Genomic DNA, 27155 nt, shown 5'->3' with positions numbered 1-27155 from the left:
CTTCTCGTCTCTTTGTCGCGAAGCTAATTTTGGGGGTTTTGCGGAAGGAAATAACGGTAAAAAAAACTCGCCAAAACTGCTCTAAAACTGTTTTCGCCGGAATAAATTCGCGTCTTTGTCGTGCGTACAAATTTTGCATTCACTATGCCCGCGGATCGGCTCGAGAAATTTTTATAAGAGTTCGAGTCTGTTTCGTACATATATACTCTGTGACGTCGTCGTAGTCAGATTGCAAAATTGACAGTAATGCCGTTGTAAAGTTGACAAAAATATCGCCGATGGTTATTGCGATCTGCGAACATGATATTCGCTTTTATACGTGCGGAACGAGACAATTTGTTTCAATTTTCAATGTTTGCGCGAGCGGCATTGAGATTGCACGCGAAACGGTATAATGCACGTGTGTCCTCATCAAATTGATATTACGTAAATATACAACACTTCGACTGTGGCCAATAATATAAACAAGACCTCACTTCATTGTGCTGTAACAAATTTTCCAAATAACGTTCACGCAGGAGTAATGCTCCCGTTTGTCAATCCAGTGCGGTAAAACAGCCGCGAAATAAATGCTGCGCAGTCCGAAAAACCATTTTGATCGCAGTGAATTACACGATTTTTCTCGAAACCAATAAAACTTCGAACAAAATCAATGAAAGCTTTTATTGCTGCAAAGCATCTTTCACGATGATGATGGAATCTCTACAAACGTACCACATGTCAACATGAGATTTCTGTTCGTGTATTTATCATCACGAAAAATTGTAATGATCAAATTGATATTATTTTCAACGAGCGTCGATCTATGCTGCAAAACAAACCGTCAATTTCTCTTTTAACTCATCGCGGGCCGAGAGAGCAGGACGAGTAAGGTCCCGCGAATCTGCGGGGCACCCAGAAGCGTAGCAGGCTTGGCGTAAGCGGTAAGCTTTACCTCATTTCTGGCAATTACAGGGGATGCCAGAATCCGCCGCAAGAATCAACCCACTCCGGCCGCGTGTGTGTACCATCCGCCTCTGTTTAGGTGAACCACCCCTTCGCGGGTGCGCGTGTGCGCGCGCGCGGCCGGCTCGCTCGCGCCGTGTGTACGTGCATACACATGCATGCACTCGCGTACACACACACTCGCCGCACGCGCCCACACAGCCAAGCCCCTCGTCACACTCACGCGAACAACCCCCGGTGGGGTCGAGACGCGCGTACGCCGTCATGGGAACCCTCCACCAACCCCTCCTTAACCCCTGCGGCTATCCCCATCCGCGAGAGAGGGGTGTACTTGTAAAATCCATCGATTGAGCACCACTGATCTCGCCATGTTCCCGGATTCGTGTGGCGATTGGTCGAAAACTCGACAAACCGCCTCGCTGATTCGCCAAGCCGGGCCACGCCCCCCCGCAGCCCGTGCTCGGACCACCTCTTTCAGCGGCAAGTAGTTTCTCCGGGAGTAGTTGTGTACAGCTGCAACAAAGGCCACCCCGGTAGACGACGGCCGGCTAGTCCTCGTTGACACGACGCACGCTCAAGAGCTTCGGCAAGGACCGAACGGAAAGGAACTTTTTCGTCTGGCCATCTGGCGCCTGCGAAAGTGAATGAGCGAGCGCGGACGTTCCGTCAAGGAATCGCGGAGGACGATCGTCTCACCCCTGATGACAGATATTGCCGCCCCTGGTAGCGCCGAGTAGGCGATCACAGCGCGTGCAGATCGTACAAGAGATCCAACGGTTTTGTGAATTCGGATCACAGACGGTGACCTGGTGCCAGCGGATGACAGCGAAAGACATATTTCTCTTGGAGACTGACCCGAATCAGTGTTAAAGGTTTTGGAAAACTGACGGGGAAATGCTCACCTGTTCCTGCTGACTGACGTTACGGGAAGCAGATCAGTTTTGTGTCGACGGGAGATGTTAATCAGAGTGCCATGGATCCGTACCAAGATTCGTGAAGCGGTGACAAGTGATCACGGGAATCTCATGATCCGGCCTCGTGTACTGAACGAATTGCGTTCAGTTTCGTGTGACAGATCAAGCGCTGGACGCGTCGTCTGAAGCCTCACCTCAATTCCGGGGTGTTCCGGGCCAATGACATGATTCCGTTAATCGTTTGACACAGACTGAGCGCTCCAACGATCGTAGTGAGGAGGATCTTGAAACTCAGCATTAATATTTTAAATTGAGTGTATCACGATCTCACGAACATTGCCGAAACTAATCGATTGCCTGAGCAGTGCACGATCTTATCCGAGATGCACTTTACGGTGAGAGACACGTGTGTCCGAGGGTTCCGTCGCGTGATCAGCGAACTCTAGTGCATCCACAGAGTCTAATTCGCGTGATCCTCCATCAGCGAGGGTGGTAATCAGACTCGCAGCGATCTCGGCGAAGAGAACTCTTCCGTACGAGTCTCCGACGATGGATTCTCAGCAACTCGTTGACACGGCATCCCAGAACAGTCAGGACCTTGTCCTGCCGAAGCCGACCAGTAGCACCCCGAGACACAGCATTGATGCGATCCTTGGATTGGCCAGCCATAAAAGGACTCATCAAGAGATGGAGGACACTAGTCGCGACACGCAGGAGAACACGGGTACCAATTTCACCGTACACGACTCTGTTCTTTACGTTCTTTAATTGAATTTAATTATATAAGATTAAATCTTTTATGCCTTTTCAAATATAACTTTGATATCCCCTTACGTTGAAAAACTCTCTTTACGAGAAAATACAATCGCTCTGTTAAACGATTATTCTATCTTCTGAGGTTTAAATGTTGCTTTCGAATTACTGATAGAAAGTTTTGATACGTTGCTGATTTTGAAAACATAGTTAAAAGTTCACATAGTTCACTGCTTGCTGCTTAGATTAAATTTTTGAAACGTTAACTTCGTGTAATTTGTGGAAAAACGTACCGAAACCTATTATCAAATTCCATGATACGTTTAAATTATTCAGAGCAGAAAAAAAGCACAACTCACCTCTTTGTATTGCATTTGCAATTTACATAAATTTCTCTTGCTCTTTTCTTTGTGTGATATCATGTCGTGCTGTTTTCTCGACATCGTGTACAGATTCGATGAAAAAATCATTTTTATTCCTTTCATGAATTCAGTATATTTGTCTCTTGGTCTCATTTTTACGTTATTAGAAATGATTTAGAATAAACGCGACGCGAAATTTGCTGAGCATTTCATCGCTCTCCCCAGCCGTCGGATTAATTCGTGTGGGAATCATTCTACGTGAGATTTCTAGAAACCTCCCATAAAACGCGAAACACCAACTTCCAAATTGCAAAACGACTTCTGTTACCCTTCGAAACCCATTAACGAAGCAGCTCCGGTCTCATCCGTTCCGTCCAATTACTTTCTTTCGCCGCTGTCCATCTGCGGTTTATTAGTCGTTATCACGTCATTAATCACCCTTTCAGTATCGCGCTCCGTCATTAACTAGAAGAGTTTATTACTGCACGTTTTATAACTCGTTTATCATCTACGTATATCTACTCAGTTTCTTCTAAATTATACGAGATCCCGGGAAATCGTTCAGTTTGATGCAATACGTTCAAGGATAACCGCTTTGCGAAGCAGCTTCAATCGAACGTACTTCGAATTAAATTCGTGGCACTGCTATCCCAAAACGAAAAATCAATGGCGCGCTATTAGCGCTGATGAAAAAGAAATCGGGCTGAATTTTTGTCCGATGCCGTGCGGTGTTTTCTGTGCGATCATTTTTTTCGCATTTACGAATTAACTCGATTAGCGGGCTAAACCGCTCCGCTGTCCGCGTCCATTGAATCTTGCATCCTGCCGGACAGACAGACGCGAATACGCGATCGAGCGGCGCGTTCGAGTTAGCTTTGCTATTCCGTCTGGCAGCCACGTTACGGCCAGTAATGCGGCTTAATCGAGTTTCGACTAATTATCAGCGGTGTCGCGCTTGATTGATGTATGACCGCCACTAAACCGAGGATAAAATTTAAGAAAAGCGGTTTAAGAGAGAAAGAAGGAAGAGCATAAGCACAGAATAAATGAATTGAAGAGACAATCGAAATTGTCAATACAATATCTTCTTCGAAGTGCAAAATAAATTTGTTATAGAACCGTCGCTTAAATCATTGGTTGATATTGATCGAGAAATTATTCAGAGCCTGATTGAATAATGACAATTGATTTCATCATTGGAAAATTATCGCATCGCGCTCTGCACTCGTCCGAGGATCATATATTCCGTGTCGTGTTTGTTTCGCGTTTGGTCCCGCGCGTATACACGGGTCGGTCATTAACGTCGGGCGTACGATCGGAAAATCGTTATTATCGCGACGGAATCTTCCCCGGCCTGCAGGCGGGCGCGCGTTAATTCGTCGTCCAGAACCGAATCGAGGAGATGTGGAAACCGAGCCAAACGGCCGGCTCGCAGCGCCCGGTTACGTGCATACACGTAACCGAGGCAGTCGATGGGAACGCATATCCGATAATTCCCGTTTCGAGGGACATTTCCGTCCCGGCTCGGCTGCGCTGCCCGCGAACTGTCGTTCGTGTCATTCGGAAAAGTGCGCGCACCACGTTCTCCGGGGGCGAGAGCGCGAGTTATCGACGCAACACTTTCGGCGGAAGGGTCGGAATCGACAAAACAATTTTGTGCCGGCGCTGCCATTATTGGCTGGATACCATGCGAGAAAAATGGGCAAACGGGCCATATCGGACCGCGTATCGGATCACCGTCATAAGCGATGCGGCGAATTAGCGTGTCGACTGTGCACGCGCGTCTCGTCGGAGACGCGAGAACGCCGATGAGAGGGATCAACGTCGAATCGGCGAACCGCGCGTAAAGTCGCTCGCGCATCCGACTGAGGACTGTAACGAGCCCGAATAGGCCTGTCAAGCCTGATATGTTCGACGCGGCATTAATTGTCAGCTTTGTTCGTAGTCGGGGATTCACGTTGATCGTTCTCGAAGGAAACTATGCGAGCGGCGGCATGATGGACCAACCGCGAGAGAGAGAGAGAAATGCCAACCGGGAAAAAGACGGAGGCTGCTTAGCCGAGACCCAATCTTGTCCCGCTAATCGAATTATCATTAATTATGATACCGTGCGCGCGAGAAGAAAGAGGAGATAAAAAGACGAGGGGTTTAGCTGCCACTAATAAGTGGAAGAAGAGCGGAGGAATGGCGTGCACAAGACAGAGAGAGATATATATGTATATATATAAAGAGCGAGAGAGAAAGAGAGAAAGGAAAAAGAGAAAAAGCAGAGATAGGTGGAAGCGGCTTTAAGCCGCTTCTTAAGAGGTGAATTGACGTGCCTACTAATGGATCGTGCCTGCCTCGTCTCCTCTCCTTTACCTCGCTCCACCTCGTCGACCACTCTTGTAGCTTAACGCGGGGCTAACAGGTCCGTTATCCACGGCGGGGATCGGTCGTCTACCGTGTGCGCGCGGTCGCGATTCATCGAAATTAACTCGCCGGAATAACGAACGATGCGTTGTCGCGACGTGTGCGCGAGCGCGATACGCGTTATTTGTACACGTGTCACCGTACCACGTTGTGATTTCGGTATATTTGCCACTCGCTGTCTCTCTCTCTCCTTTTACTCTCCCGCGGCCACCCCCTTAAAATAAAGCCTGGTCGCGCGCGAGTCGAACTGAAACTTTGCGGCTGGATAAATGGGTCGATCGGTGTTTTGGTTCCTTGCGTGCTACTGATCATGTAATACATACAACGGATGATTCGTTAGCTCTGTAGCACCCAGCCGCGCGTCTTACTTATCCGGCTCATGTATGATTTTTAGCTGATAACGGTATCGATGATCAATTTCTCGATAATAATAGCATCAATACTCGACAAATTAGCGTTTTTTCCACGGAATCGGTAACGTGTTTTTTCCGGCAAAATCTAAAATTATCTCATTTTTCGCGAATATAGATTATCGCAAATCGATCTGATAATTTGTACTTCAATTAATTCCGCACAAATGACATTTCACAATCTTTCCAAAAAGTTCACTCATTTTTTGACGAGCGTGCAACTGTTCGAAACTGCATGGTTATTGCTCTTGAAATAAAGATGAATACATAATGAGTGTATTTTTGCGTCGCGTCGATGTATCTGTAAATCAAATGTCACCGTTACGCAAGCTCTTTTTATGTAAATCGAAGTGCTCACCGTTCGCAAATAATTCTCTGCTTTTACGTGTAATTTATCGTAATCATTAGCGCTACGGCCGTTATATGGGAGAGGAAATATCGCGACTTGCGCTTTTTGCGGCCCGACCGACGGACAGGGTAGAACGCGTAAGATGAATAATGGTAGGATAAGCCAATTAAGCGACGCATATTAGTCGAACGAATGCGGAATCGCGTTCGGTGCGCGAAATCAATCTCACCGCGTATGTGCGACGTTAACACACTTGGTATTAACTCTTCGTCGTGTCACGAGTACCTCGGCGACTGTTTCTAATTCCTTTTAACGCCGTCGCTAACATCGTTAACTTTCCGCTTCGTAATTTCATCATCTGCCTCGCAAGTTTCGCAATTATTCCGTCTAATTCAATTCCCGACACCGAGTCGTCTTCCCGTGGCGCACAGCCGCGATTAATCGTGCGCGCGACTGATAATACCCATACTAATTACGATAAATTGCCACTACAAATTAGCCGGCGGCGAGTTCTCGAGTGCGTGCTATTTATATTCTTACAAGTAAAATGGACATTACCAGAGTTCGCCCGCGGCTAATTTGCAACCCGAAGAAAACGCAATCGACGTCCGATTAATTTATTTTTAATCAAGCCGAATTAACACGGAACATGCGCCGCGTCTTGAAGAATGGAGAGCCAAGCACGACGAAAGCAGGGACAAAATAAAACATTAGTAAATAATTGTATAACAATTAAAACACGCGACTCGCGATTGGAAAATTGGTGAAGTTACTGTCACGAAAACTGCTGGTGTCAATTATTCCGTGATATAAACGCGAATAAATTATAGCGGCATGCGTATCCAGAATACATCACCAAAACATTATTTCGTATCGCGGATAAAATATATCGTTGTTTCATCTTCTCCCTTCGAAAAATTCGTATTTTCGTCCCGCTGATACGACTCGCGTTATCACAATTTCATTACTTATTGCACGTGTGTATACGTGTGTATATGTGTGCATTACATCGCTTCATCTGATCCGAGCATGTAGAAATATTTACGACCTGGCTTTTACCGCTAAATTGACGCTAATCTGATCGCGAGCTCTGATATACGAGCCAACCTACCCGCACTTATCAACGTGCAACTGCAACTTAAAATGCAACATCTACATTTTACAGTCCGCGATACGAATCAATATCTGTATTCGTTTACTACGTTTCAGCGTATATCCGTTTAATATTCTTCTTACTTTATAATATTTATTCTTCATCTTTCTCTAATCCGTTCTACTCTCTATTCAAAACTAGAACTAGAACTTAAACAAAGAGATAAAAGCACTTAATCACTTTTGCAGTCTTTCAGTTTCGACGATTTCTTATTTTTAAAAATAAATAGTAAATGCTTTTCAATGTAAGACTTTTCATCTCGGACGGCAAACTCGATTTAAGCCTTCAAGTAGTTTAATGCATCATTGATAATGTCTATATTACAAAAGTACAACACTGTGCAAACGGAACGCAAGGGCATCGCGCGACGCGTCGCGCCGGAGCGCCGCACGTAAAAGCGCTTTGTTAGGGGGAGCAATTTCGATCGCGTGACAACACGCGGCTGCACAACCGTGGTAGAGGGGCATCGGCGATTACATGTAATTTCATACCCATTTATTGCCGGGACCTCGTTGCTTTTCGGCAGCAAACTCTTCGCACTTACAACTCGCCCTCAATAGGGGGACGCAACCGCGCAAGACGCGGCCATCGACATGCTCGAACGTAATCGCTGTTTTGTACTCGTATGCATTGTACTCGCGCATGTTTATTATATCGATTGCGATCGACAATAAGAAAGAATGCTGTCAATAATAAGTGCAAATGATATGCAAAGCAGGTATAACGATCAGTCCATAACGGAAATTCTATCCGACCGTTCTTGCTTTTCTTGCAATTTTTCTTGAAGGAACGCCTCGGCAAAGATTCTATTAGCTTGATAAGTTGTGAAACACGTTGCTCAACTCGCGTATCCGCGTCAGGGTCCTCGCCGCGACTCCGTAGCGATTTTCTCAGCGATTGCCACAGCTGTCGCAGGATCGACTGTTCCGATCGAAATTACGGTTTCGGATTTCGGCATTCGAACGCGGCAGTTTCGTCGACGCGCAAGTGTGTCGCTTCTTTCCCAGGATGAGCGGTTCGAGATGAGGACTTGCATCAGGCGTTGCTCCGCGCGCTCCGATTTAACCGGATTAGCTACCGGATCAAAGCTTGCGAGTGGTAATTGGCGCGCGAGGGCCGCCGATCAATCGTACACCGGGCATCGCGGAATCTATTTTACTGTGCTGGGATACCGAAGCGCCTCGTGATCGATAGTCTACGTCGAGACGGAAGTCTGCATGTATAGGGGTGTAGGATATACCTGCCCGGTGCTGAGTCGGAAGACGGGCAGGAAGAGCATGAGCGAGCGAGCAGGCAAGAAAGTGAGACAAGAAGAGAGAGAGAGAGAGAAGGAGAGAGGGGATGAAGGATGAAGGTAAATATACAGATGGATATGGAGGAAGTATGGACGCTCGCGGTGCAGTATTGGCGTAATCTGTGCAGCGATTAGCAATCGGTACGTCATTACCACGATTAATATTGACGCCTGAATAATTCGGGACGCGCGCGCGCGCGCTCGTGCGTACGATGTGTATGTGTGTGTGTCTACCGTCAGTCACTCTCCAGCAGCTGCGTGAGTTCGTGCATGCGTGCATGCACGTGCGCGCATTACGCGCGCGTGCAAACCGCGCTCGCGAGCCCACGGCCTTTCGGTCGGGACTCATAAAGTGCTACGCAGAAAGAGGAGAGAGAGAGAGAGAGATACACACACACGCGCGCGCGCGCGCGCGCGAGCACACAGGTATGCGTACGCCCACGCTCGCGCGCGGTACACGGCGCGATGTCGGCAGAGATATCCCAATAAAGCCCGCACGCCACCGAACAATTAAATTATTAACTAGTAACGATAACGAGGGGGCCACCCCCTCCCCCGCCCGTTGATTACTAACTATTATAACGAAGGCCCCGCGCGCTGTCACGAGCTATAAACCACGCGAAAGCAACGTAAACAGAACAAGCCGTTCCTCCCTTGCGTTCTTCATAACCACCCCCCATTCATCTTGGCCCACCCTTGTGCACACGCATCCGGCGAACGACGCCCGAAAGTCGCACGCGCTCGGGCGCGCGAATTTTACCAGCAGGGAACGAGAGGAGAAAGGGAGGGCTAACGTCATGGAGTAAAAGATTGCGGGCACCGTGCGCACGTAATTGCAAAGTTTCAACCCCGCCGGGAATTGCCGGGTCGACGCATGCCACGAAATATCGAAAAACCAGCGCGCGGAGAGTCCGTCAGGCTGCTGGTCACCTGGACGGCATCGTGGTCGTGCGATTAGGCGAACGTGGATTTATCTGGCACTGAAAATTAATTGGGCGCAAAGTATCATGGATTCGGAAAATATATTATATAATATATTTTTCTTATTAAGAAAAATATATATAATTATTCTTATTATATAATATTAATATATTATATAAATATATTATATTTTCCTTATATAATATATTATAAATATATTATATAAGGAAAAAATAAATTAAAAGCGAGATTGGTATCACACATACGTGAAAGAATTTTTATCTAAACGTTTGAAGGATTCGGAGAAGTAGACGTGACCAACATTTTCATTGACTTCTAGGATTTATTTTTCTTCTTACAGTGAATTAGCAGTCGTAATTTAATTATTATTGAGTCCTACGAGAGTCTGGCGGTACACTGGCAATGAGTGCGCGACTCTGTTGCAACGTTGCTCTAGAGCTTGTTGAGTGAAGTCGCTGTACTCGTAGCTGCATGTTTCTCGCGATATTTTTTCGAATTGTCCAGGCAATGCGATGCGTACGTTGACCCGTTTGCATGGAAACTCTATCCTCGCGACAAAACCCTGATGACAGCTTAAGAACCTTACCTCAAGCGTTGTTGGGATACGCACGCTCGTTCGCCGACCCGCTAAACGAGTTAATAATTCGATACCGGTACGCGAATAATCGACGAATCCGATATTCATCTTAGCAAGCGAAGATTAAGAGCGCGTTCGCACTCTCGTTTCCCCGCACGAACAGCTGATGGCACATTATACGTGCGCGTTATAACGACAGAAGAGGAGAAAAGAACTCATGCACTAGCTTGCAAAATGATTTACCTATCCGCTCTTGTGTTAACTTGTTTATCGCCTAATGCGATCGATACAACCAGCTACTAGATCAGCATCGGTCACCCAGAAATTTAATTTATTACAAACTGGCGAGTTTTAATGTAGTATAACGGATCGGGGCTCTCGAAGAGGCGAGATAACGCGTTTACACACGCTCGACTTTACTAGAAGAAAAACCACACCGCGCGGAGATATCGACCAGAAACCAGTTCATTAATTCACTCGCCCTCTCTCTCTCTCTCTCTCTCTCTCTCTCTCTCCTTCTCGCTCGCGTTATTAATCCCCCGTCAATTAACTCGACTAACAGCTCCCGATGATCCGACTCCAGTGCTTTAAATAAATTAAATTTGCTTGGGAGGTATTGGCCGGCATTAAATATCCCGCTATGTTCTAACGCGGCAATAAAAACACTCGTCCACTGTGTCTCGGCCGGGCAAAAGAGCGCCGTCTCGCGGGTGGAGACACCTCACGAGGATCGATACGTGCGTCGGATTAAAGAGCGCGACAGGTGACAGTGGCTTTTACGAAGAAATTTCCGTCGAAACTTTGTGCCGCGCAAAGTGGCCATTGCGTTTCGTTCCGGAGATAAAAACTGGAAGAGTCGGGATGAGAGAGAGAGAGAGAGAGAGAGAGAGGGACAAGAAGAGAGGAGAACGACACACCGGTGATGGTCCACGAGAAGACAAATTCTGTAATCCTCTTTGGTCGGCGAGCTAAGCCCTCTGTGTGACGGCATACCTTTTTCTTCTTTCTCTTATTTCCTCTCCCGCGCACCACCTATCCTTGTCTCGGTCCCGTCTCCACCCACGCCGATCAAGGAAATTAGATTCCGAATCGACAGCCGTGCTTAAGTACAAACGACGGCGTGGTGTATCCTGCATCGAATATCGAGCAGTATCCGTGAAGAAATCCCGTCTTTCACGGTAGAAATACTGTCCGTCGAGCGCTTAGGAGATAATAATCGATTCGACAAAGAAATTATCGTTACAGCGAGAGGCATAATTTTTAGTAGCAATTCTCATTACTAAGTAGTAACTTAAATCATAAATAAACAGATAAATGTGGCCAGAATAATTACTCCTACGTGATCCAAGTGAAAAGGAGCATAGTGTCGCTGCTTCCGTCTAAAAAGATTATTTTTTTATGAAAATTGATTATTAATATAATTTAATCAAAATATGTAATACTGATTAGACATGTTATTCCAGCGAGAGAATCGTTTCCTGGTTGGTCGTTTCGTGACAAGTGGAGATTAAATGACGCGTAGAATACCGCAAGTCTTCGGAAACTGATGCTCGGATTAAAACAGAATGATGTGTCGTAATTGAATTCGGTCGTCAGCATGCGTATTAATGCGTGACGTATCGGATTTAACGATGCCGATTACATCATCCTTCCTCAGTCGAGTTAACTAAAATAGCAAAGGATCGGAATACTAATCATTTTGGGCATTTAGTTTTTGATTACGGATACCGCGCGCTGGGCGTGTCAATATTGGACAGGAAATTCAATTAAATACGCGGCACGGCTTTAATATCCATATCCCGCGCAGCAACGTCGAGTTTACAAAATCATCGCGCATCTGTCTTCCTTTCGCCTCGGCATCGTCGATACTGCACGCGATTTTCACACCACCCGTCAATTCTCATCATTTGCTGCTGCCTTATGCCGATTATTAAACGTTCATGCGATTACAAATTGCGGAAGCGGCAGAGAGGAACGTATCGCGTCTTACCGACGCGTGAAACATCTTTATGAAGAAACTCGGAGCTTTTATGAGATCGTTAGCTTAAGACCGAAGTATCGCTGGCCGCCTGATTCAATAAGCACTCGAAAAAAATTGTCATTGCGAAAAAATACCGTCAGATTACAGGTGTCTAAAAAAGCGCGAAAGTTCATTGGTTTGTGCAACTGTCTTGACATTTGATTGTCAGTTGACCGGTTTCTCGTTTATATACGGCGAAGTGCGATTCTCTTTTAACAAATGCCAACGGGACGGTAATTAATTTGGCCGACAGTCGGATATCACCGTCCGTGACTGATCCAAAAGCACGTATATTTGTTGGAATCAATTCGTTTATCTCTAATTCATCATCCGCGACATTTGCTCGCAAATATATTAAACGGGCGCTTTGGGATATATACGTGGTTTACATTACAAACAGGGAAACGAACTCAACTACCCGAGCATGCCGCTTTTAATAAGCCCGTAACAATGCATAACTTTGGACGTTGTCTGATATGATGATTTTTTTAAGTTCCATTTGCCCGCTCGATCGCTCCAGCAAATGAGAGCGGAAAAAATTTTAATTCCCGTCACGGCTACGCGGACTCATTTGTCCAGATATTCGACTGCGCTGCAAAAATTTACCGAGTGCTGTCCGTCAAAGTTAGTACGCTTTACTTTTGGATCTTTTTTCACGTTGTAGTTAATGAATTACGTCCTGGAACTTTTAATATACCGTGTGACGCGTGAACTTTGCGCAAGATGTAATATTCGTCAAGAAACACGCATCTTCCTGACAAAATTATCTATTATTGATAATGCCGTAATAATATTATAATAATAAGAAAATATATAATAAGAAAACCATTAGATACCAATTATAAAAAATAATCAGAAATTTATAAGCGACATAATTATGATCCACAACCTCTTTTACAACCCCTACAAAAGTGCTTACCAATAACGTACAACTATTTTAATTAAAGCGAATAATAAAACATTGACGCACGGCAGAGCATCTTCCAGCCAGAGCTGCGATTCACTTTGATTCATCCAGTTCGCATCGCATTCGCAGACACAATTGCGCGTGCTATCACTCCTCGGCGTCGGAAATGACGCGCGGCGCATTAGCGCGCCGTTAAATCGCTCTCAATCGCGGCGCCTTAACTCGATTAAGCCGCCGAGAAGAATCAAAAGGCCCCCAGGGCGTTTTGAAATTTATCAACGATCAGTGTTGGCCCATTAGAGTTGGCGGCCGGTCCGGAGGGCAGCCACGAATCTCCTCTTCGTCTTTCTCCGCCTCACCCTCCGCGCGGCCGCTCCGTCCATTATACTATCTCGCCGTGTCAATCTCTTAAGTAGCTAGAACCGACTAGGACCGCTTTGCATCCACGCGCGATACCATCTCCCGTGGCTGGTGAACGCGAAATACCCGACGCAACGTGACTGCGTTCCGAATCATCCCTGTTCCTCCCCGAGATGCACCCTGTCAAGAAATTGTTCACCGGGACATTTCTATTTGCGCTGATGAGATCTCGCGAGCGCGCGGATACGTAAAACACCACACGGGACCACATTAAGTACAATAAGCGAGAATCTGATAGCAGGAAATATAAAAAAAAGTTATGTTAATTAACTGCATGACGTGATTTGCGCTGACACTAGCAGTTGAGTCGTTCTGATGGGTCTTTTTTAAGACAGATTTGTATTTTGTTGTAATATATACATACATACATACATACATATATATACATATCTATTTCTTCTTTTTTTGTGACATAAATGTGATGTAAATTTGTAATATGACTCGGAGGATATTTGAATTTCTATCTATGATAACGTTGAAAAAATAACTCCTTTTGTGCCGGGATCACGGTTGGATGTTAATTTTTACGGAGACGTTATTATTTCACGTAACGTCATTACGGAGACCACAGGAATTAATATCATATTGCAAAAGCAAACTTGTCAGTTTTCAAGCGCTACGTGCTTGTGGATCCGTGAGATAATAAATTCCACGTCAGAGATTCTCAATTTTTGTCAGAAAGTGGACGTCCTCAGGAAAGCATCCACCCCCGGCTTTTAACCGCCCCCAGTCAATTCTGATGTCGGCTCTCACGGATAACGTCATAAACTTTCACTTTCCGGCACGGTGTCGCGTTTAATCCACGAAAATGCAGGTCGTTCTCGCGACGATATACTCCGCGTATCCTCGATATAACAGGGGCGGCAACTAGTAAGAGCGACAGCGCTCTCCGCCACCCTGCACCTGCCTCGTAGGATTTAATCACGATGGTTACTCTGGCCCAACCGAAACCAATTATTGCGCAGACGTATCCGCGCACATACACACGAGGCATCCAGTTATTCGAATCAGATGTGTATACGCCTACCCCGCATCACAGGGAATCCGTTTCTGTGAATATCCGTACGGAGAGCAATCGTCGCGCGCAAACAATACTGAGCGTGGGACGTGGCGTGCGACGGGGTGTTTCGGACTTATTCCCCGCCCCTTTTAATTTTGCGATATGTGCAAATAAATGATTGAGCCGAAATTGCTCGGGCGAGCGCGCCTTTGACGTTGCAATTATTCGTCTGCACGTATCCAAGAATTATTGCATTAAGGGACGGACGGGTGATCCGCCTTATTACACGCGCATGATTACACCAAAATTGATGTATCAATTTAATTAAAAATAATCAGCAATGCAGCACTTCGGAAAACTTTTCAGATATTTCGTTATCCCAATGGATTTTTAATTAATCTTAACACGCGAGAACGCGGGAACGCGCGATTTTCAGATGTCAAAATCCCGACTTTTGCAAACTGAAACTTCTCAATTCTAATACACGAATAAGCTTCTAGCGCGCACGCATCGCTGTACGTTTTCTTGGAAGGACGAAAGTTGATTATTGACTGTTCGCCTATAATGCATTTGCAAACAGTTTGCAATTTTTGTCTCACGATTGCTCTGTTCTTAGATAAAAATAATTCCGCGCCGGTCACTTTGCACTTGAGATTCACTCAAGATTGCTTAATTTCCATATTAATTTACTCCTAAAAGGGAGAGAGGACTGGGCAATCAGCAAAGACTGGCGTAATGGCTCACGCGCGTGGATATACGTCACATAAGATAACGCGTAGGAGGCTCGCGATGGAGGACAGAAAGGATTGGAGGGGGCGCGTCGAGGAACGGCGGAAGCGGGGTGCGACGGGACGGTAGCGTCGGCATCCTCGGGGAGGGCCATTATTGATTGTTGTTGATAATTAGCCGGTACAGGCGCGCGTCAATCACCAGCCAAGGCGAGGTTATTAGGCTGTTGGTTGGCGCCAGGCGAAGCTTCTCTCTCTCTCTCTCGCGAAGACGCTATATACCAGAATAGTCGACGCGTGTGGGTGCGTGTGCGCGATTTACACGCGTGCCATGCTTGGCGGCTGCGCACGCTCGCGCAAGTGCGCGCGGAAATGCCGCCATTGAGCTACCCGATTACTGCCTCGTCTAATGCGCTGCACGGCGACATCAGGGAAGATTAATTATGCAAGTAATGAAAATATACTTTGTATATGCATACAAAGTTCTTAGGAGTGTTACCCAAAAGAGAAACTTCCTCTGGCCGCTACGGCGATAGGACAAATCAGGGTGAGGCTAGGACTTAGGAGGAAAGCGGGCGTGGGGTGGAAAGGAAGGAGAGCGCGGAGGGAAAGGGTGCACGGGTGGAAAATACCTATTTGCTCCCGCGGTCCCGCAGGATCAATCTCTTCGTCGGTGGCGCTGTTCGGTTTCTTGGACGATATTACACTCGGGGACGGGAATAATGCGAGGTTTGATCGGGCGTTCGTTGACGAGTAACCGCAACACTGGGGATGGATGTAATTTGCAGGGAAAATGATCGCGTAATAGTTCGCCCAGTGTGCGACGCGTTCCGGCGTTGTGTACCGTGTATCAATCTTCGCGAAATGGAGAACGAACGCAAAGTTAGAATTGCCTGAATCTTTTCTTTAATCGTTATAAATTAATGTCTTACGTATAATATTATATAAATCCTCGTAGGCAACACTTAATTTATAACTTTCCTCGACATTATACCAAACTACAATCACATGTTTCTAATGTTTTATATATAACAATTTAAATTGCTTGAACGGAGAAAAAAACCTTTTTGGGTAATTTTTGCTTTTTGTGTTAGTATTAAATTCATTTGACGATTTGATGCGCAAAGATATCGTGCTAACATTCAATTGCTCGTACGGTGCTACTTCAGGAATGAAAGTAATGCGAATTCTGAGTGGACATTTAATCGGGCATCATCGATCTCCCAAAACATGTGATTTGCGAAGAAAACAATTGCGTAATGGTAATAGAAGTGCCGTACACGCGCCTCACATTCTTTCACGGCGATTAATAATTTAATAACTTAATAATTTAATCCGCGAAATTGCACGGTCTGGCGACGATCATGTAATTTGCGAGAAAACTGTAATTTATACGAAAATAGATAAGAACGTACAGTAGTGCATAGTAATAAATCCTGTTTCTTGAAACGACCAGTTTGCCAAACCTACCAATGCGTACCATAGTACAATAATTTTACTCTTCGTATTTTTTAAAACACTAATTTTTGCAAACTATCTAAAAAAACACGTAATAATCGGTGGCTCAAAGAAGACAATACAAGATCAGATTTTTGTTGAAAAACGTTAAAAAAGCAATACGTTAATAGCAGTTAAGAGAGAAAAAAAGTAGATAATCGCGTCGAGATCTGCTGACTCCATCAATGTAACATTTTTCAGCTCAAAACTGGAGCTTCAACATCCATTAGTAAACCATTTGCATTTGCTATCTGATCTTTTTGCGCGTAACACGTCGCTGTTTACGTCATAGGAGAATCTACGTCCGCGTGCAATTAAATTGACGCATCCGTTCTAGAAAGGACATACGATGTCATATCAAAGAGATTTATATTATCGCATGGTTGACGGAACGCGCTGTCGTCGCCAATGTAAATCTTCTCGTTGTCTGCGTGCAATGAGCACCTGTGTGCACTTTGACAGTGAAACAATTAAGCAACGCGCGCGCGCGCCCCCGGCACGGCGTATCGCAGTCGGTCGGACAATTAATCCCGCGCTTAAATCGATTAGACCTCGACCGAAATACCGGGCACGAATACCGTGGCCGCAGAACGTTTCTAACAAATAGACGGCGGAATGCCCGTCGTCGCGCGGATGCTATTTACAGTGAAAATGATCGCGTGATCGTTCGGCCGCGGCGGCGCCGGGTAAATCCACGACGTCCGTCCCGCTCCGGAGTTGCGTTGCTCTTTCCGTTCACGGCGATAACGACGCGACGATGTGGTCGTCGCCTTAATAAAGCGCGCCGACGAAACGATAGAATCCGCTTACAAATGCGGCGGTAAAAAAAAATGAAAGGAAAGAGGGAGAAAGGGGAATGGTGCGTGCCGACGTGCACTTACTGGCGATGTTCTCGTTCATCTCGTTTACGAGTCAGGTTGTCTTCGATGTGACGTTCGTGGCAATAACTTAAAAGTGATTAGTAAGAATTAAGGTAGTTAATAATTTACTTAAAATTAATTGCTTAAATATTAGTAATTGAGAATAGTATAATAGGTTATTGTTTCTATTTGCTCCTTAATTTTAAGTAAGTATGAGCTTAACTAATGGAAAGGCATGCGAGAGGGTTTAAATAAAATTTTGGGTAGTTTTGAATCTATATCTACATATGTATGTACGTGTGTTATTTTTACGATTCCCCAAATTATGTCCGTTTAGTTCTAAGAACGGTTGAGAGATCCAAATGAAACAAATTGATATTGAGGTAATCGTTAAAGACGTTTCCGGTCAAGAACTGAAGTCTTCGTTTATTCATACTGGTTCTAAAATCTCTGTGTTCCGCAACTGTTCCGTGCGCGATCATTACAATTCAATGATATTTGCTGACAGTTTTATTCTCGCGAGCGGATATGCGATATCTTCCCCGATATTACAAGATAAATGAAAAAGAAATATTTTCCATTTATTTTCAAATATTATTGACAAATTTGAGGAAGAAAGATAGTAATGTAATTTATTTGCCACACTGTTTAATAACAGTATTCAGAAGAAATGCTGATTAAATTGACGTATTTTACACGTAGAAATGCCGTTATCGTTCTCCGATACGCGCGTCTTATCCCCGCGAGCACGCTCCGAGGTAGAACTGGACCGCAGCATCCACGTCGAGACAACCGATATTTAACGCACTCTCGTTCGCCGGCGCAGGTAATCCATCCGTCGAACCGTAACCGTAACCGTCGAACACCACGCGCACGTTAAACGTCGAATACTCCAATTAATCCTCGTTGTCTGTTTTGCGCTCGGCGAGGCGTGGCGCATCGCGTTACCCGTTCGCTCGCTCGCTCGCTCGCGAATCACTCTCGAAAAAGGATAGAAAAACAGAGAGCAATTAAAAAATCCAAGCACAAGTGACGTCTTAATACGTACATGAGTCGTTAATTCGTGCACGCGCGCGCGCGCTTACGCACGCCGGAGGACGCGCGCGCGTTCTCCAGCGTGCGATTCCGCGCGCTGCAGCACTTCTAATAGCTACTATTATGCGCGGGTAATGGGGGTAATAGCTGCGACTACGGATAAATCGATCACCATTACCGCCCCTATTACCCCCGTATAACGACCGTTTCCGAGGAGAGACCTGATCACCACTCTCGCCGTCACTCGCACGGCTCTTCCTCTCCCCAGGTGAGAACAGCTGCAATTCCACCGGTGGTGGCAGCGACGAGGAACTCGGCACGGGTTGCGGAGACGACATAAATGGTAACGGTGGCAAGAAGAAACATCGCCGCAACCGGACGACCTTCACGACCTACCAGCTGCACGAGCTCGAGCGGGCGTTCGAGAAGTCCCACTACCCGGACGTCTACTCCAGGGAGGAGCTCGCCATGAAGGTCAATCTGCCGGAAGTTCGTGTTCAGGTGAGTCGCATGAACTTAACTGACCGATTTATCGGAATCGAGACGAGCGAGATCGCTTTTCTCGCGTTCCTTCTCAAAATCTTATGTGATGGTAACGTGTCTACCATTATATTGAAATGAGAGAAGAAGCGAGCGTTGGATAAGCTAAAACGCGATCGTAAAAGAGATGATTCGGTTTGACAAGTCGGATCGGAGAAATCTAAGAAGATTACGGTTCGATGTTTCTAAACGTCACTGCGAGATCAAGAGAATCCGGTGCGACACTTGAGAGTCAGTAAAAATGCTTACTTTCGATCATTTCTATTAAAAACTAACCGGTTTATTCATAGATTCGGTAACTCGTTTATTCCTTCAAATAACAATTTCCGTTATTCGCGTTATATATATATACAGGGTGTCCCGGGTTTTAACCGACAAACTGCGGGAGCATATTCTACTAGTGGAAATAAGAAAAAATTCTTGTATCGAGTTTGCTTAGAAATGCTTTATTACAAAGTTATAAACCAATATTGAAAAGAAATATGAGATAAGTAACAACGGATTTTTTCACAAAAATAAAAATTATCTACGCAATGATTTAGTGACGCATTTCAAAATGTTGTCCTTGCACATCGATACAAGCTAGACATCGACGTAGTACAGAATTTGTTACGGTACGACATTCCTGAAAATTTTGTTGCATCTCAGTAACTGAATTAGTAATTCGTTGCTTTAAATCTATCTGGTACTCTCCTGTTAGGAAATCTACGTTGATACTCTCGTACGGCAGCTCGTGCATTTCCGTCACAGAATCCGTACACGAAATGAATATCGGTGTATTCCTCATTTGAAAACACTTTTGGCATTCTGATAGTAATTGCTAGTTGACACGACGATTGAAATCTAACAGCTACTGTTGCGAAAGTAACAATCATACTGAATCGTTTCAACATAGTGAACATGAATACATGTGAATACACGTAACATAAACATCTTCGACCTTCCAAATTCTACACTATGTTCCGTTGTTACTTATCTGATATTTCTTTTCAATATTGGTTTATAACTTTGTAATAAAGCATTTCTAAGCAAACTCGATATAAGAATTTTTTCTTATTTCCACTAGTAGAATATGCTCCCGCAGTTTGTCGGTTAAAACCCGGGACACCCTGTATATATATATATATATATATATATATATATATATATCTGTTCTTTTGCGTATAAATGTGGTATTTGAAATATAGTCAGTTGCCATTTGGTAGCACTCGTAACATTATCTATTGTAGCACAATTCCGACATACGGGGAGATAAAAAAATAACAATGTATTTCAGAATTAGTTCAAGATTATTTTTACTTTTTTTGAGAGACGCGTGTAAAACCTTACGTGGTCACCGATGAGAGATTTTTTCTGGCGCTCGGCTGCTTGAGCGAAATAATAATTTAGCGCGTACGCGCGACACGAACGGCTGATTTATTCTTCCGCGGCCGAAATTTGACGGATACGAATGTCGTGTCCGGCGAGCCCGCAGGGGTGAAACGGTGGCGTTTCCGTGCAAACAATCGGAACAGCAATCGCTGCCTGGCGCGCTGGCTCGACGTATTAGACTAAATTAAATTAATTATGTGCGTGACAGCGATAAAAGCACGCAGTCGCGTGCGACGACGCATCGATTAGACTCCCGGGGGCACGCTTGCCGAGGCCAGTGCCGCAGCTACCGTGGTTCCGCAGCTCTCCCAACGCAATCATAACTCGAAACCGAAAGGGGGTTTGTAATCCCCAAGTACTTCATTCAATTACGTTTATCTGCTTACTCTTAAAAATGCTGCGATACTCGAGTATTCTGCGGTGGGAGCTCACCGCATAACGCTTGGAGGACACAAAGTTCAACACAAATAAACCAATTAATAAACGATAACGAGATGATGTAAAATAATGTTTTTCTGGTAACAATAGCTAAACATTCCGATATCATTAATTCGCGCTTATCTCGATGAAAATTGTAATCGGATGAGCGGATTCGATAATTCCATCACCGCGAATAAATTTAATTTTGTCAAGTAAGGAGAGATGAAAGCGCGCGAGTAGGGAAAGAGAGGGTGGCTCGTAAGAAGATCTCGGTCCCGCCACCTTGTTACGCCATTGGGCGGAGCTCTCGGCAACACGGTTGGGATAATAACCCGACCGGCGGCTTTACGAGCACCTGCTTTCTTTTCTACCTTCTCGAACGCGGAATTGATTTTTACCGGGCGCTCGCCTTAAGTTTCCATTACCGCGCGCGAGGGGCCCTCGCCTGCCGGCGATGGCCAAGATTATGCGTCGATTGCAATTAGGGCTTTATCGGGGCGACCGTACTAATTCCTAGTGTCGTGGGCATTTGGCTCGTTAGGGTTACCATTAAGCACGCAATGCCAGAAACGCCAGAATTACCTTCGCGCCTTAAGTCGATTACGGACGTCACTTAAAAAAGTGCACGGTGATTTAGAAATAGGCGAGGCACGAATCGTCCGTCCATTAGGCAGTCCATGGAACTTTCATTGTCGCAATTAACGGGCAGTTTACATCGCGAGATAAGCACGTCGGCGAAACAAGTAGGTATAAAATAATTGCTCTGTAATTGACCTTCTCTGAACAGATAGGTGATAAAGCGGCATATTAAAAATATAAACGAATTACAAAAACGGATAGAGGTGATCGAGTCGCGTTATGTAGACGCGTGCTGCAAAATTAGTTTGCAAATTATTTCATTAATGCTGATCTGATATTATATATGCAATCACGTATAAGACGCGAAAGGAGAGAAAAGAGAAAAAATAGAGTAAACTCTCGTGTATATTTCGAAAGATTATTATTCGATAATAACAAAAATAGCCGAAAGAAAATAAAGAGTATAAACAGTCACGCGTTATTTTGCAAAGGGCATGCTATAACTGTAATCTTCTGATCTCGCTTGGTGACGTAACGGTGGATTTCAATCTTGGGGAGGTACTGTAAAATTAAGTCGCAATCATTAAATAACAATGTCATTTCACTCCGGAAATGGTAGAATAAACGTACAAGATGATCTACATGCAAATGAAGATGCTCGTTGGCATTACAAGCACGATGTAATAATTTCCTCGAGACGCGTTCACTATTTAATGTGCGATTTAATTCCGCGTTTATGCGACGAGGAAATTTTGAATTGCATTTTTATACACATATAAACCACGTCATTCGCGTACTATTCGAGATATAAATTGCGACAACTGGTCGCCTATTGTTAACAGATAATTTACCGCTAACGCAAGTGGCCTATGCGTGACGTAAAATTACATGAAATATTATGTGCAGTTACATGAAATATTACATTCATATTACGTTGCTTTCGTTCCTGTGTATCTCGACTTGTTAAATTTTGACTGCGCTCGTTATTCATCACGATCCACGGCGTCGTCGTCATCGTTATCGACTTGCACAAAATCGGTCGGCTATTCGGTACACAATGCCGTCGCGCATACACCAGGGCTGTTGATCTCGTCAAAGGTTCCCATAACGGCGAATGTACGAAGATCACGCGACGCCGCGATCTATAAATCGTAACGACGATCAACGCGGCTGAAGTATGCACGATGCTTTCCTTCACAAGTGCAGTTCATGTCCCAATAGCACGACGGTTATTTGCGTTGCGACCTGTATCGAGTAATAAAAATTACGGGCAGCGTTATTTATTCACGAAGAAAGTAGATGGACGTTACAAAATAAATTTTGATGGAATTCTGGATATTTTCTGTCTCCCTCTGTCTCTCTCATGACTACATCGTCGCTATTCACGTTTATCATTGCTCATCGCAGTTTTATAGATCTTTTAATTATGATAACGCGGGAATAGTCTTTACACAGTCGAATATTCAAACAAAAGGCAATCGCTTTAAGCGCACGCAAGTAACACAACGTAACGTAAAGACGAAAGATATAAATGCAGCACTTGTTCTGATCGCTCTCTTAACTCGCTCGTTCATCCTTCTGCTTGCGCTACAAGCATTCGCATTCGATCGCCTCACTGATGATCTTATGATCAGCATCACAGAAATTCCGGACAGAGAATTCTTCGTCGAGGCACGAGTCCGCCGCACGGATCTCCGGGACGAGACGCGACACGGAGCGTCGTCGGCGGAGGCGTCGGTCTCTGGCGGCGGTGGACTTGCAATTAAAAATTTAAATTGCGTTTAAAACCCGCCGAGCTGCCGGCATGCTCGCTCTCTCGTCCGCCTCCCGGTCTTCGTCGTTCTCTTCCTCCCGCGCACGCGGCACTTTTTCCAATTTTCTTCCCGCTCGCGCTCTCCCTCTTTCTCTCTTTCTCGTTTATTTTCAACCCCTCACAATCTCACGCTAACACCGCGGTACCGCACCACGTCTCGGCTCGAGCCACCCCTCTCTGCCCTCCCTCTCACCGAGGTATACCTAATCGCTTAAGCTTATTACGCCCGAGCGGACAAGGCGGTTGCGGAATCAGCTTTGGCTCGCGATGCAGCGCGCGGTGCGCCGCTCTCGTTCGCTCGCTCGCCCGTCCGCTCGCGGCGAGCCGCGCGCCCGCGCCGTTCGGTTTCATCATTTTTAATTGATAGCGCACGCCAATCCCGTCTGTCGGATTTATTAGGCCGCTCGACGAGATGGTTTCGAAGGGACGGATGGACAGGGGTGGAAAACACAGAAGTGACAGGCAGAGAGAGAAAGAGAAAGAGAAAGAGAGGGGCTTTTATTGGGCGTGGCGGAACGCGGACGGGATTCCGTCGGCGGTCGCTGCGGTCTGATTGTCATCGGAAAAGCGCCATGCGTTTTCCAGCTTTTCCCCGGTCCCGCTCGCGCGTACACGTGTACGTCAGAGCGCTCTCGCGATCGAAGCGATCGTTACGCGTACGTTACGGTCGCGCGATTAAGTTAATTGCACATTGAATAATCTTGGATTGGCAATTAGACGTTTCCTTCTGGAACTGGTCGTGTTATTCGCGCGTTATTAACGTACAGGGAGAAAGAATTCGTTGACTCGCATTAGAGCGCTGACGCACGCTCGCGGAATCGATATTCTAGATTGTTTACTTGTTTGCGTCATACGCGTATAATGAAACTTTAATAACGAGCATTGTTATGTCGCTGCTCGTGCTCCCGCGAGCCCGCTCGTTATCAAGCATTTTTGCGGAATTTAAAATACGCTCCGTTTTTATTTCAATTTCGTCCGGGACGGCGGCGCGGAATGGGGCGACGACGATTTTAAAAGAATGTAACACGCACGGCGTTTTAAACGCCTACTGTTTGTGTTATTCGTTAAAAGTACATTATTTTACACGCAGCGACAAAAGTATTTCGCCCGAATCAATTAATGGGCAAATGGTTTAGCTTTAAATCGCGCGTAATGTTTGTTTGCCTGCTAAATCGAAAAATAGATTGCAGAAAATGTAAAAGGGAATAAAAGCGCGCGGGAATCATACGGGGGGTCGCATCTTTTCAAAGAGATAAATGGAATTGGGTAATGCAACTTCACTCGGTTAGATTTACGAGCGCGGGTTCGCTCGTAAATTACTAACCGTGGCTTCGATTCTTCGACTGCGGATGCTCGACCTCGACGAATCCCGCGTTTATGCGGTTTCATGAGGTCCTCCCTCCCTCCTCCTCCTCTCTTTCTTTCTATTTCTCTCTCTCTCTCTCTCTCTCTCTCTCTCTCTCTCTCTCCTTCTTTCTAACTTTACCTTTTTTCTTATCTTTATTCTGGCAATAAAAATTTTATTCGGGAATTCCGTGCTTCTTTACGCGCATTTACGCTTCGATCGTGGAGTACTATCTCCCTACAGAAAGTTATGATGTTTCTGTAAAGTGAAATCCGGTTAAATTGGTCCTCGATATTTCTGGCATTTCCGCCGACCGAATGGCACCAGGATATGTGTGGATAATCTAGAGAAACAACAATAAAATAATAATAATATGGTTAATGGACTCGCCAAAAACAAATTGCAGAATGCACAATCACCGACCTTTTGCCTTATTGATCGGGACATGATGTCAGGTTTGGATTGCTGGATTGCCATGTTACGTTAAAATAAAAAGCTTCGAAATAATATTCCGATGTGTATTTTTCACCTCCTATTGACACGTCAGTGTCAACTCGCACGCCGTGTAATTGGCATTCATGTTCCCTTAACCCGCGACTCTCTAATGCATCCTCCGCGCGCGTTCGATGATAATCCAATTTCGATACAGCACTAAAAGTCATTTCCGTTTCGAGTCTCGCCTTTTATCGGTTTTCGTGCGCCGAAACGTCGGCGAAACTACACGGCGATCTATTATATTATTATAGACCCATTGTCGGGGCGCGCGCGCATTACTCGCCTGTCACGCGATCGTGCCAAGGAGAAAGAGGGAGAGCGAAAGACAAAAGGAGAGGAAGAAAACAAGAAGGATGGAGCGACAACCACGTCGAAAAAAATAAACGATACCCGACTAATTTGGCGATTCGCTGGGCGACCTGCCCGAAATCGATCTGCCGGGCCCGGGCGTTTCGGTGGAAACACTTACCGGAATTAACCCCCGGCAGGAAGCACACCCGCGGACCTTTCAAAAGTTGTGTCACGTAATGCGCGCACGGTACCGAACCAGCAGCGACGAGGAACCTACTTGAGCGGCGTCTAAACGCGATCGTCGAATATCTTCCCTGGCCACCCTCGCCGATTCTGAACCCCAAGCGAACCGACCTCGAGCAATCCCGCCCCCGCGTACGTACATCCGTCGCGGCATGAAATTAATGAAAACGAAATCCCGTTCCCGTTTGCGATGGGGTCGATTGCGCCTCGGCGGCGCGCGCCCGCTCTCACCGGCGAATTATTACCTCGCGTGCCGGTGTCGACTTTACCCCGGCCGGGTAATTTGCGTTCTGTGCATGCGTTCTGATAAACACGATATCCGGCTTTATGGTCGCCGGCCACAAAACTCCCCGAGTTTAGAAGGACAATTCCGTCGTGGCCGGTATCGGAATAAAACGAGTTTCGTTAATAGGCGCGATAAACATTACCTGTACGTTGCCGCTCTCCTTTCCCTCTCGCACTTTGTTTTTCTACGTGAACAGGAGGACGATTCAAAGGAGCGTTTGGCTTTGCATCGAATGGATTAACTGTGAACACCACGAGACTGTAACATCGAGCAGAATTCTTGGAGACCGGTCACTATCTTTCCTCGTGGTTTTTAGATCTTTGATGTTAATCCATTGGACGCAAAGTTAATTATACTTTTCCAAGGGTTCGCGCGAAACCCGCGGCACAATTTACGGAAGTACAATAGAACGCGACGATGTATCGTACGGACGATCCGCGCAATTTTTTCGCTTTGTCCGCGAATCGGTGGTGTTGTCGGCGAATCCGCCGTGCAGGCGGAAAAAAACGGGGAGATTGATTTTTCGCGGTAGCTCAACTAATTCGGTACCGAGCGAGCGGTGGAGGCAACTCGGACGGGAGGAAGGAGGGGGGAGAGAGTCGCAAAGGGGGATGAATAAAGCGGAAGGCCGGGCACGAGAGAAAGGGAGAAAGAGAGAGAGAGAAAACGCGGTCGGATGCCCGTCGTTCCATGTCCGGCCGGCTCGACGATTGCCAATTGGAAAAATACTCCAATTCGATTACAATTTTTTTCGATGGCCCCGCACACAACGGCGCGGAAGAATTTAAAACGATTCAGCGGGACGAGGCGAGGCAATGGCGGACGCCGGAGACGCGAGGAGAGGTCGCGACTGTGCGCGATATCGGGATTGCGATGGCCTTCTGAAAGCTTTCAAAAGCGCAATTAAAAAAGCGATCTTCCGTACCTTTCCGTCGCCGTTGCCCGGAAGGAAATTCGCGCGCCGCGTCGACTACGCGCGCTACGCTATTTTTATCAACGTATATTGCGCGCACGTTAACGACAACCGTTAACAAATGTCTCTCTCCTTCCATTCCCTCTTTCGTGGTTTGCCCGATTAAATTTCCATGGGTCGATGTCGAAACGATAATTTAGCGTGATACGTAAAAGCGTGAGAGAGATTAGGGTTGAATGGACGAATTATTTATTTATTCATGCTACGGGGGAAGGAGTCAT

At 45.8% G+C, this 27155-nt stretch overlaps 1 protein-coding gene across 2 annotated transcripts in view; it reads left to right on the top strand.

Moving 5' to 3' along the window:
- Positions 1-1439: 1439 nt before the first annotated feature.
- The window catches only part of LOC105276823 (retina and anterior neural fold homeobox protein 2), a 46149-nt gene continuing 20433 nt past the window's right edge, over positions 1440-27155 (top strand). Inside the window, exons 1-2 of one of the 2 annotated variants that reach the window (XM_011334752.3) lie at positions 1440-2583; positions 18847-19079. In XM_011334752.3, coding sequence (XP_011333054.1) covers positions 2409-2583; positions 18847-19079 — 408 coding nt within the window. In that variant the 5' untranslated portion in view covers positions 1440-2408. The remainder of the gene's footprint in view (positions 2584-18846; positions 19080-27155) is intronic. The other variant, XM_011334751.3, reaches the window with a different exon arrangement.

This window comes from Ooceraea biroi, chromosome 2 (assembly GCF_003672135.1).
Source record: "Ooceraea biroi isolate clonal line C1 chromosome 2, Obir_v5.4, whole genome shotgun sequence".
Classification (NCBI taxonomy): Eukaryota; Metazoa; Arthropoda; class Insecta; order Hymenoptera; family Formicidae; genus Ooceraea; species Ooceraea biroi.
The sequence above is the reverse complement of the archived record's forward strand: the minus strand, read 5'-3'. Positions and strand labels throughout refer to the sequence as shown.